The 13,324-nt window shown below is 41.3% G+C and overlaps 1 protein-coding gene across 7 annotated transcripts in view; it reads left to right on the forward strand.

Moving 5' to 3' along the window:
- Positions 1-13,324, forward strand: part of ATP9B (ATPase phospholipid transporting 9B (putative)) — a 267,517-nt gene that overhangs the window by 114,073 nt on the left and 140,120 nt on the right. For all 7 annotated transcript variants that reach the window (XM_053571330.1, XM_053571333.1, XM_053571334.1 and 4 more), the window contains 2 exons: positions 232-307; positions 9,360-9,436. In XM_053571330.1, coding sequence (XP_053427305.1) covers positions 232-307; positions 9,360-9,436 — 153 coding nt within the window. The remainder of the gene's footprint in view (positions 1-231; positions 308-9,359; positions 9,437-13,324) is intronic.

Consider the following 13,324-nt stretch of genomic DNA (forward strand, 5'->3'; position numbering starts at 1 on the left):
TTTTAAATTACTTTTATATAGGAGGTAAGTATTAAGCACCTGATTAAAGGTGGTCTTGCAGCCTGTAGTTGTACTTTTCTTTTGTTTTCCTTCTCTTAGCTTTAGAGTCGTCTTCATTGCTGCTGAGCTAGATTCAGCTTGTTAACATATTGTCAACACTGTGGACATTTAAAATACGAATAATAAAAATTCACTAATTTGCCAGGTTTTCTTTTTTTTCTCCTCCCATAGGAAGATAGTGACCCGCCCGTTCATGAAAGTCTCAGCATAGAAAATACGCTTTGGGCAAGCACCGTGGTTGCATCAGGTAAGGAAGACGTCCACCTTTGAGTGTGAATTCTCACGGATCCGTGGTGCTTGGTGTTGATCAGGGACCCCTGGCCTGTGTTTCTCAAAATGCCCTGAAGTACTTAGGAGCCTGCTTTATGCAGACCACTGCTACGCGGGTTATGACGGTGCTGGGAGTGGCCACAGGTGTGCTGGTGACGGTCCCCAAACTTGGAGCCCGAGGCCTGCAGCAGGCCTGGAAGCACCAGGGTGGTTAGGAGCAAAGAGCATTGTGCAAGGTTTGACATATTTCTTGACAAACTTGTCAGTGTGCCTAAGAGGCACACATTGTCCTTGGGAGGCCAGTGGAGACTTTAGGGGAGGAGGACATGGGACAGAGAGCAGGAGACACGGCCAGGCGGCCCTGAGGTGGATCCCGCCAGACTGCAGGCTGAGTGCTGGTGGTTGAGAGGGAGGCCACTTAAATTTCTGACAGTTTAAAAAGTAACTTTCTATGGAAGGCATTGAAAATGTGATTATCACCTATCAGAACTCAGCTGATGCTGATGCCAGGATCTCCCAGAGAGGGTGACAGGGAGCCTGGAACTGTGGTGGGTACTGGGAGTGGCAGAGCTGCTTGTCCACTCAGCACTGCCCAGGGACAGGGCTGGTAGCCCGTTGCTCCTTGGACATGCTCCCTCCTCAGCAACTGGGGGCTGCTCTGCCCTAGGCTCCAGCAGTGCAATGGGGACACAGTGGCGTAGCCCTGTCCTCAGCAAGCAAAGGTTTGATGAGAAAACCTTCAGGAAGTGATCCTGATAACTTGAGCTGTGCCAGGTTTCACAAAGGTACTGATGGATTCTGTGGTGTCCGAAATCTGTGAAAAATGTGCATGTCAAGAAGCTCATCTAGACAAGGGCTGGAGAAGGCTCACTGAGGAGCACACATTTAAACCGTACTTAACAAAGACGCAGGTGGGAACTGGAGAGGACAGCAGGAGGGCTGCCAGGCATCCTTGCTAGAAGGCCCAGTGCTGAGAGGGACCCAGGATTCCGTAGGAAAGGGCCCAAGGGACAGCGCATGTGACCATGGAGAAGGGATGCACCGGATGGCAGGGCTGTTCTGTGCCCTGTGTGTAATGGCTGTGTGCACACAGAGCCCCCGGCAGCCTCCTCCCCGCCTGCCTTTCAGCAGTGAGGACACAAACGGGGATTTAATTTTATCCTAGTGGTTGGTAATGTAAAAATGAGCTTGGGAGCAAATAGAACAAGTTTTGATAGGTGTAGTTACGTGGTGTTTGTTTTTGTTACTTATATTCATGTTTTTTATTTATTTTTATTTTGTATTCCATTTTGTTATTTCAAGTTAATGTGAGGGTTCAAAAAACTAGATTACAGCATTTGATGTAATCTAGGATCAAATGGGAGGTCTAATTTGAGTTCTTTGAGGATTCTCCGTACTTCCTTCCAAAGGGGTTTTATTAGTTGGCAGTCCCACCGGCAGTGTGTAAGTCTCTCCACGGCCCCTCCAGAATCTGCAGCTTTTGGATTTTGTGCTGTGGGCTGTTCTCCCTGAGGCTAAGTGATAACTCAGGGTGGTGCATTTCTCTGATGATCAGGGATGAGGAGTGTTTTTTCAAATGTTTGTTAGCCATTCTTTCGTCTTCCTCACAGAAGGTTCTGCTCATATCTCTTGGTCAGTGGTAGACGGTATTTTTTGCTCTTTTCTTGTGATTAATTTGAGTTCTGTGTAGATCCTAGTTATCAAGCCTTTGTTAGATTCATAACATGCAGATACCTTCTCCCATTGTGAAGGGTGTCTATTTGCTTTAATTGTTGTGTCTTTAGCTGCGCAGAAGCTTTTCAGCTTAATTAAGTCCCATTTGTTTATTTTGGTTATTGTTACAATTGCAATCACTGAAGTCTTTGTCATAAAATCTTTCCCCAGGCCGACATCATCAAGAGTTTTTCCCACACTTCTAAGATTTTTATCATTTCATGTCTTCGATTTAAATCTTTTATCTACCTTGAGTCAATTTTAGTAAGTGGTGAAAGGTGCAGGTCCAGTTTTAGTCTTTTACATGTGATTATCCAGTTCTCCCAGCACCATTTGTTGAATAGTGATTCTTTTCCTGTGGTATGCTTGTGTTTGGTGTATCGAAGATCAGATGGGAAGTAGAGACTGGTCTCATCTCTTGGTTTTCTATTCTGTACTATATGTCTATATCTCTTATTTTATGCCAATACCATGCTGTTTTGATCACCGTGGACTTGTACTATAACCTGAGATCTGCTAGCGTGATGCCTTCAGCTGTTTTTATTACTAAAAGTTGCCTTGGCTGTACAGCATTTTTTCTTGTTTCATACAAAACAAAGAAGTATTTTTTCAGTTCTTCAAAATATGATGTGCTGTTTTAATGGGTATTCCACTGAATCTTTAGGGTGTTTTGTCATGTAGACATTATAACAATGTTGATTCTTCCCAGCCAAAGGCATGGTATGTTCGTCCATTTGTAAATGTGTTCTGCTATTTCTTTTCTTAGGGTTTCATAATTCTCTTTATGGAGGTCCTTGACCTCTTTTGCTAGGTGTATCCCTAAGTATTTCATTTCTGAAGTTACTGTGAAGGGAATTATGTCTCTGATTAGTTTCTCAACTTGGCTGTTAATGATATATACAAAGGCTACTAATTTGTGGACACTGATTTTATACCCTGAGATGTTGCTGTATTTCCTGATCATTTCCAGTCATCTTGTGGTTGAGTCTCTGGGGTTTTCTAAGTATAAGGTCATATCATCAGCAGAGAGCAAGAGTCTGACCTCCTGTGTTCCCATTTGGATGCTCTTTATATCTCTCTTGCCTATTCCATTGGCTAGAGCTTCCAGCACTATGTTGAACAGTTGTGATGATAATAGACATCCTAGTTTGGTTCCAGTTCTAAGTGGAAAACCTTTCAGTTTTACTCCATTCAGTATGATATTAGCTATGGGCTTGTTATACTTACATATTTTCAAAATTTCTCAAAATACAGAGAAGTAAGGACAGTGCTCCAAGAGCCCTCACAGGTGGACTGGCCAGTTCCTGGGCTCTGTAGACCTCAGGAAGGGTCTTCACATCATGGAAACTCCTCAGAAGTGGACAGATCAGGTCCTCTGCTTTGTAGAACTTGGGAAGAGTGTCCATACTGTAGGAACTCCTACAGGTGGACAGATCAGGTCTTAGGTTCTTCGACCTCAAGAAGGGTCTTCATACCATGGAGACTCCTCAGATATATACACACAAGGTCCAGTTCTGTAGATCTTGGGTAGGGTCTTTACACCCTAGAAACTCATCAGAGGTGGAAAGACCAGGTCAGGAAGGGTTTTCATACCATGGAAATAACCTCAGAGGTAGAGAAGTAAGGTCCTGGCTTTATAGTCCTCACAAAAGATTCACACCATAGAAATACCTCAGTGTTGAACTGATCAGTTCCTTGGCTCTGTAGACCCTTAGGAAGAATCTTTACACCGTGGAAATACATCAGGTTGACAGGCAGATCCTGGGCTTTGTAGACCTTGGGAGGCGTCTTAACACCGTGGACACACCTCACAGGTCAGCAGCCAGGTCCTGGTCTCTGTCGACCTTGGGAAGGGTCTTCGCATCATGGAAACACCTCGGGACACATCAGGTCTGTCCTCTGGGCCCTGTAGTCTTCAAGAATATTCCCACCATGGAAACACCTCACAGGTCAGCAGGCAGATCCTGGACTCTATGGACCTGGGTTCGGATCCTCACACTGCAGGGAGGGCACTTTCAGCCAGGGAAGCCCTCAAGTCTTCCCCTTGCCCTTTTCATTCCACTGTATTTGTTATACACTGTGTTGCCTCTGCCTGCCAGCAGTCTGGTGAGTGTTATTCTGGTCGGCCTAGGCTTCTGCCCTTATTCTGCTCGTGAGCCCTACTCTCTCCCAGCCAGGCCTCTCCTGAGTCAGCATGGCTCAGGCATGATGCCTTCCTTGAAAGCTGTCACCCTTCAGTGCTCAGCATTGCATAGTTTATGAGAAAATGTGCATAATAAACTCATAAGAAGCTCATGTGCTGTCAGGAAATTTAAAATAAAATTGTATAAATCACAGAATTTTACAAAGAGGTGGCCAACGTGTAGAGAGTATTTTGCAAATATTCTGTAATGAATATTCAGTCACTAAGAGCTTCCCATTGTGCCTGTGTGGTGACTTCAGTGGTGACTCCTGGGCCACCCTGTAGATTGCTCTGACACCATCCGTGAAGCTGAGCTACTGTGTCTGAAATGTTAACTTGTGTTTGGACATCTTTAAAATGAAAGCATTATCTTTAAATGTACATCCTTTAAAGCATACTTTATTTTAAAACTTGACTGTCGTGAACAGTACCAAACTCTGTGGATATTAGCAGACATATCCTAAGTCTTTAAAGTCCTTAGCACTAATCTAAGGGCTCTTACTCTTCTTTGTAATTATAATTTATTATAGGTGGAGATTCTCTTTACTCTTATACCTTTAAAGTTAAATCTCAATTGAATTCAAGTTGGCAGTTAGGGTGACATGAATTCAGGCCTTCATCCCTGTCTTAGCCTCTGAGTTCATGTGGACGAAACTAAACATGCACAGACACACCCACTGGGCAGGCTGGGTGTGAGAAGACCCGGGAGCTTGTGGCACCTGGACGCTTCTTTTTTTTTTTTTTGTTATAAATTTTTATTTCATTTTATTTTATTTTATTTTATTTTATTTTATTTTATTTTATTTTATTTTATTTTATTGTTGGGGATTCATTGAGGGTACAATAAGCCAGGTTACATTGATTGCAATTGTTAGGCAAAGTCCCTCTTGCAATCATGTCTTGCCCCCTAAAGTGTGACACACACCAAGGCCCCACCCCCCTCCCTTCGTCCCTCTTTCTGCTTTTCCTCCCCCCTGCATAACCTTAATTGTCATTAATTGTCCTCATATCAAAATTGAGTACATAGGATTCATGCTTCTCCATTCTTGTGATGCTTTACTAAGAATAATGTCTTCCACTTCCATCCAGGTTAATATGAAGGATGTAAAGTCTCCATTTTTTTTAATAGCTGAATAGTATTCCATAGTATACGTATACCACAGTTTGTTAATCCATTCCTGGGTTGGTGGGCATTTAGGCTGTTTCCACATTTTGGCGATTGTAAATTGAGCTGCAATAAACAGTCTGGTACAAGTGCAGGACGCTTCTTGTCCTTTGGTGGTTCAGAAAACACCGTTTCTCTAGAAGGCAGACTGAGAGGCCCTGGAGGACCACCCTGTGTCACAGTGAGAACCAGAGGATGGAATGTCTCCACCCCTGTGTTTGTAAGAGCCCTTTGAAGCAGGCTGTCAGCAGGGAGAGAGGCGGGACCTGCTCCTGGTACGTGGAGCCCAGACCTGGGTGCAGGTCTCTCCTGTCTGTCTCAGGCCAAGTGGCCCCCAGGCGCGGGCGCAGGTCTCTCCTGTCTGTCTCAGGCCACGTGGACCCCAGGTGCGGGCGCAGGTCTCTCCTGTCTGTCTCAGGCCACAAGGACCCCAGGCCTGGGCGTAGGTCTCTCCTGTCTGTCTCTGGCACGTGGACTCCAGATACAGGTACTGCTCTCCCACATCTGCGTTCTTAGCTGTGTGGACTCCCGAGAGAGCATAGGTCTCCGTTTCACTCTGTGTCCCGCGGTGGAATTTGGATTTAGTACAGGTCACCTCTGTTGCTGTTGCCTGCCGTGCTGCCAGTGGTCAGGTGCTGAGTTTCTGAGGCCCACATTGTTGTCTTCCTCAGTTTTCGCTGGACCTGCCACTTGGTCTGTGTGTATCTACCGCGCTCATCCTGCATTTTCTCTGTGACTCCCGCTTGCTTTCCATGAGGTCCGGCACATGGGAGCTCCAGTGAGTTCCAGAGCTGGTGTATGTGGCCCTGTCTGCTTTCTTTTCCAGTAACTAGCAGATTCTGGGTGCATGATCCATACTCAGTGATTGCCAGAGAGCTCTTTACATCTTTTGTACGCCCATAAATACACATTTACTTTGTTTTATTTTATTGAGTAAATTTTAAGTAAGCATTTTGCTATCCTTTAGATCTGATGGGTTTACAGCTGTTAATTATTTACCTAAAGTTATCTAGGGTTTGTATTTTTTGTATGTATATAAAATGTTCTGTGAATAATCTTAATTTTGAATTTCTGAGGCTTGTTCGATAATCTGCAGAGTAAACATAGTATCATGTCAGTGGTTTTACACTCGTGGGGTCAGACACAGGTAAAAACAAACCATTTCTAACTCCTCCCCATTGGTATTTAAATATAGCAACTAAAAGTGTTATATTGACTGACTCCTTAGGCTGACTCCTTACACATTAAGTGAAACATTTAGTTTGACTCACTGAATTGTTTTGCAGCTATGAATTTGAATTTTTTGTATAAAGGAAAATATCTTTTTTCCCCTAAATCTGACCTTGTTAGCATTTTTTTTCTTTTTTGCTTATTCTTCATTTGGAAAGTTGTTTGCTTAAAATACTACTACACTGTTAATTAGAAGTTGGTAGGATTTTATGTGGAATTTTCTGTATAACTTGTAACAAGGGAGTCACATAATAGCTAAGAGATTAATTACTGTTCCACTCAAGTGAAGTTGTGACTGAAGAAAAGTTTAAATTAATGAAATTGGACCCAGTAATGACTTTCACACTGCAGCCATCCGGGACCGGCACAGCGGATGGCCAAGGCCCCGAGCTCCAGGCCCTGAGTCAGTGGAGCGTAAGAGGGAACATTGTGGTATTTGTACCCTGCTTGGACCCAACACATCTGAATATTTTCGTGTTAGTTTTTAGTTAACTATAGTCAATTTGAGATTACAAATGTGGATCAAATATAATCACTGGATTTAAATATTAAGTGCTTATAAATTGCTTAAGATATTTTCTCAGTGTATGTTGAAGCTAAATTTTTTTTTTTAATTTAATTTTGAATGTTATGTCACCATCACCTTTAGGGTACCTGCCTGCTGAGAATTTCTTTATTGTGATTTTAACACACCAGCATGTTATTGAGCTAGTATAAGTCTTTCTGACATAGAAGCTTCTCGTGTTTGAGCCAGTGAGAGGGGAGCTTAATTTAGTATTTAAAGTATAGATTAAATTTGAAATTCTCCCGTGTGAGTGTGTTACTGACTGGGAGGTCTTTGCAATGCTTGGTCTCCACTGTCTGCGGTGGCTCCAGCTGCGTGTGAGCTCCTGCTGCTCTCAGGTCTACTGTCACAGCCAGCAGGGACGACTTTCCTCTTGTTCCTTGTACCCTGCATACGTGGTTTACTCACCCTTCTGCCCTAAGAGAATGAAGAATGTTCTAGTAATTTTTATGTGTTAAAAAGCATGACAGACTCAGAAAAAATGCATTTAATCTCATTACAGCCCGTACTCACTGTAGTGAGTATTGAATGAGGGAATACATTTGAGAGGCTTCAGCAAATTTTAAGATTATGCAAATGTAGCATCAGAGATTTTGTTAAATGCTATTGTGAATGTTTCATCTCTCACATTTAATTTGGGTACTGTAAACTGTAATGCCAGCCTAGAAATCCACATTGCTTAAAAATCTGCTTTTAGGGTACATTCTAGTTTGAGCATTGCCAAGGCGCCTTTGAGATTTGGTCACTCAGCTTATGTTAGAACACACTAAGTTTGCAGTTCACCTTGTTACATCATTGTAATTGTTCAACATTGATGGTGCTTTTCTATTTCTTTTAAGTTAGACTAAATTGGCAAAATATAAGGAAAATATCAACAAGGTCATATTTAACATTTTGCTTCACTGACATACAAGTATTCCATGGCATAAGTTTTTGAAAACTTTTCTTGGTATTATGTCATTATGTATTTAATGTTTATGTGTCCTAAGTACGGTCATCTTGTCTGGGAGGTTTGTGTGGACAGTGGGAAAGACAGCATTTGTCCAGCAGGTTGAGCTTTTACCTCAAGTGTTGGCTGGCCATGCCGTCCATGAACTTGGCAAACTGGAGCCAGTGCCACACAGTTTAAGAAGAAAAATATGTGACCTCTGAGGCTAGAGATCACTGAGGAGTACTTTAATGCCGTGACCTTCCCAAGCTTCCTGAAGAGGAAGGTGTGAGTTTTGTGAGATACGTAATATGCAGCGTGTCCAATGTCACAAAACCCAAGTCGGTAATACTTACTCCAAAGGTTCTGCCTCACGACTTACTAAATTTTAGATATTAAATTAGTGTGAAATGAAAGAGGTTTTGTATGATTCTTATAGTTAATTCTATAATCATAGTGAGTATTATGTATATATTATCTTTCTCACCTTAACCACGTTTCTTACCTTCAAAATTTATAAACATTAAGGATGAAAATTAGGAGTATAAATTATAAGTAGCTATAATTGCAGAAGGAGACTTCTGTGGTTTTTAATTCTGACATTCTGGAGATACGTGCATCATAATCTTTGTAATCTGTGAGTCGTTCTTTTTTAAGCTTAAAAATTGTAATCTTATAAAATTGGAAAACTAAACTTTCAGAGACAAGAAAAAAGATGAGTAGTTTCTAAATGTAAAATCAAAAACTTTTTATCATATTTCTATTATTATTAAGTATACACTCTGAAAGATTAGCAAAGACTCTATTGATACTTAGTAGCACTTAACAGTGGAAGTAAAGGTCTTGTCAAAAGAAACTGGTTCAGCTGGCGCCGTCTTTGGCATGAAGGTCAGGTGATTTGATAGTTAGGAACCTACCCTCTCTAGTTTAACTCCAGCAACACAGTAGACAGTAGTGAGAGGCTAGTGTCATTCTTTTTGTTGTTAGTGAAAAGAATGTTAGTACATTTTCTAATATTATACGTAGGTAAGTTTATATTGCTTAACAAATCATTTGATTCTGTCAAAGTCCGTTTTAAAAGTTGAGATTAGATTTTCCTGAAGTAGCCAAATTGAATGCAGTATTGGATACATTTATGTAAAACCAGATAGTGTAGTATTTTCCATCAAAACAATTAAGTAGACAGTGTTATCTCTTTTCTTACCTCTGAAGTCTTTCTATAAGGACCACTTTCGTGTCTTTGCAGGTACTGTGATAGGTGTTGTCATTTATACTGGAAAGGAGACTCGAAGTGTTATGAACACGTCCAATCCGAAAAATAAGGTAGGCCAGATGGAGGGGCAAGCACACAGATGGACCTGCATTTCCCTTTCATAAGGAAGTCTGTGTAGTTCTGACTCAGCTTATTCATGTCCTCTTAATGTACAGCACAAAAATGGACGTTCAATAATGTTAGTGATTTAGGATGTGAGTTAGTTCTCTGTTTATATCACAGCGCTGTCATACTGAAGAATTTCTGAAAGTATCGTCCCTTGGCTAGTCAGAGTTTTATATGTCTTGAATTTTCATTGTTAGTTACGTAATTGACAGTTAATTATAGCTGTGTACTTTCTTCAATCTATTTATTTTACGATCCGTACTCTTTATTTTTATGTTTATGGTTCATTTTTAAAACAATGGAATCTCTATTAATGTTTTTAGAGTATTTAACGTCATAACGTTATATTGTTACACCAGTTTTATTTATTTCCATTTCAGAAGAAACATGTTGAAAACGAAATATTCATTTTAAAGAGTGCTTGATTACATTCCTAAATTGAGTATGTTCCTAAAATTAATACTTACGTGGTCAGTGTGAATGCCCTGGCCTTCTGCAGTACAGTGGGTCTGCTTTTTGAGTGTCTTTGCTGCACACAGCCAGGAGGACTCCAGCTGTGTGCGTGTGTGTGATAAAGGTGTAAGTGGAAGAACGATGTTGCTGTTGTCTCAGTATAAGTTTTACTTGTGATAATGGGAAAAATTATCTCTTTAAATTTCAATTATAATTTGCTCTAAGTTTAATATTGAACATAATGCAAGTCAGTAATTATACAATAGAATTAAAGGTTATTTTGTAGTTGTTTTATTTCACATTATTATGAGGGTACATACATTTTGGTTATGTAGTTTACTTTTGTATGGCTAAAAATTAGAGGTACAGGTGTATCCTTCACCCAGAAAGTATGCAGTGCCCCCACTGGGTGGGAGTTTGCCCAGACCCTGCTTCCCTTCCTTGTACTCGGATTTCACTGAGTTTTGTTTCCCTAGGAGCACATGCTGTGGATCACTTAATTCTGATACAGTGTTAAGTACATGTGGTGTTTGTTTTTCCATTCTAGCTACACTTCACTTAGAGGATGGTCTGCTGTTCCATCTGGTTATTACAACAGATACTAGGTCTCCATCTTTCCATGGTTGAGTAATACTCCATGGTGTGCACACACCACAGTTTATTACTCCATGTGTTGAAGGTTATTTCCACACCTTGGTGATTGTGAATTGTGCTGCAGTGAACATATGATTGAGTGCAGTGTCTGTTATGACAAAATGTCTTTCTTTTCCTCTGGGTAAATCCCTAGTAGTGGGATTGCAGGATCAAATGGTAGGTCTGCTCTTAGTTCTTTGAGGCATCTCCGTACTGCTGTCCGTAGAAGCTGTCCTGCGAGTGTCCCTTTCTCTCACTTCCACACCAGCGTCCATTGATTTGGGACTTTATGAAGTGGCCGTTCTCATTATGGTTAGGTGATGCTTCAGTGTGGTTTGGGTTTGCATTTCCTTGATGAAATGAGCATTTTTTCGGAAGACATGTTAATCCTAAATATTTATGCACCCAACTTAGGTGCTCTCAGATTTGTAAAGCAAATTCTACTTGATCTAAACAAAATGACAAACAGCAACACCATTATAGGCAGGGACTTCAACACCCCACTCACAGAACTGGGCAGATTCTCCCAGTAGAAACTAAACGGAGAGACTGTGACTTCAGCACGACTCTAGAACAATCGGGCTTAACGGACGTCTACCGAGTGTCCACCCCAACACTACTGGACACACATGTTTCTCATCAGCTCATGGGTCCTTCTCCAAGATCGATCATATCCTAGGCCACAAAACAAGCCTCAACAATTTTTAAAAATGGAAATTATTCTGTGTATCCTTTTAGACCACAGTGGACTAAGTTGGAAATCAACTCCAGCTGAAACACTGGTCTCCACACAAAGTCATGGAACACAACTTATAATTGAATGATAATTGGGTCATGGAGGAGATAAAGGTGGAACTCAATGGATTCTCTGAACTAAGTGACAGTGGGGCCACAAGGTGACCAACCCTGTGGGATGCTGCCAGAGTAGTCCTGAGAGGGAAACTCATCACCTTAAATGCCCACCTTTGGAAGTCAGTAAGATCGCAGATCAACAACCTAGTAAACGATCTCAAAGAACTAGAAAAGGAAGAACAGAACAACCCCAAACCTCGCAGAAGGAAAGAAATAACCAAGATCAGATCAGAACTAAATGAAACGGAGAACAAAAGAACCAGGCAGAAGATTTATGAAGCAAAAAGTTGGTTCTCTGAGAAGATTAACAGATTTGATAAGCTTTTGGTGAGATTGACCAAAAACAAAAAGGTAAGGTCTCTAAGAAGCTCAATCAAAAATGAAAAAGTGAAGATGACAACAAATATCATGGAAATGTAAAACATGATTGCTGAATACTGTAAAAATCCCTATGCTCAGAAATTGAAACTGTGGAAAAAATGGACAAATCTTGGAATCACATCACCTCCCTGGACTCAACAAGGAAAAAGTAAAACTGTAGACTGACAACATCAACAACAAAACCTTCCAACAAAAAATGTCCTGGATCACATGGTTCAACACCAGAATTCTATCAAATCTTAAAAAAAGAGCTTGTACCTATATTGCAGAAACTATTTCATAACATTGGGAAGGAAGGAACACTTCCCAGATCCTTCTACAAGCAAATATCACCCTGATTCTGAAGCCAGGAAAGGACATAACAAAAGAAAACTACAGACCAATATCTTTTTTTTTTTTTTTTTTTTGCAGTTTTTGGCTGGGGCTGGGTTTGAACCCACCACCTCCGGCATATGGAGCCAGAGCCCTACTCTGTTGAGCCACAGGTGCTGCACCAGACCAACATCTTCAATGAATATAGATGCAAATCTATACTCAATAAAATCTTTACTCAATAAAATCTTAGCAAACCAAATTCAGCTCTGCATCAGAAAAGTAATTCATCACACCCAGGTAGGCTTCATCCCAAGGATACAGGCTGGTTCAGCACAATGCAAGTCTGTGAACAGGATGCACCACATAAAGGGAACTAAACAAAGGCCTATGACCCTTCCAATAGATGCTGAAAAAGCATTTGACAAAATTCAGCACACTGTTTTGATTAAGAACATTTTAAAAATTGGCATAAATGGCACATTCCTTAAATTGACAAAAGTTATTTTAAAATAAATTACTAAACTAATTATTAATAGATTTAGAATCAAATAAGTACCTATGTATGTTTTCTGAGTTCAGAGATTTTTTTCTTTCTTAAGTGAGCAAGACTGAAATATTCTAATGTACATACAAGCTCTAGGGCTTTTTCTTCTCCCCTCCCCCTTCTTTTCCCTCCACTCCCATCCCCTCCTATCCCTCTCCTCCCATCCCATATGACTTTTCCTTCCTTTTCTCCTCCTCTCCCCTCCTTTCTTCTCCCCCACCCCTCCCCTCCCTTTTTTCCTTCCCTTCCTTTTCCTCCCTCCCTCCCTTCCTCCTTCCTGCCTTCCTTCCATCCTCTCTCCCTCCCTCTCTTCCCTTTCTTCCTACAGAGTCTCACTATATCACCCTCAGTAGAATGCCATGTTATCACAGCTCACAGCAGCCTCAAACTCTTGGGCTTAAGTGATTCTCTTGCCTCAGCCGCCTGAGTAGCTCGGACTTAGAGGAGCCCACCATAATGCCAGCTATGTTTTGTTGCAGTTGTCATTGTTGTTTAGCTGGCTGGGGCCAGGCTCGAACCTGCCAGCCTTGGTGTATGTGGCAGCACCTTACTCACTGAACTACAGGCACCAAGCCTCCTTTCTTTTTTTTTGAGGCATGGTCTTGCTCTATTGCCCCAGCTAGAGTGCAGTGGTATCATCCTAGTCACTGATTAC

The sequence above is a fragment of the Nycticebus coucang genome, chromosome 19 (genome assembly GCF_027406575.1).
Source record: "Nycticebus coucang isolate mNycCou1 chromosome 19, mNycCou1.pri, whole genome shotgun sequence".
NCBI classification, from domain to species: Eukaryota; Metazoa; Chordata; class Mammalia; order Primates; family Lorisidae; genus Nycticebus; species Nycticebus coucang.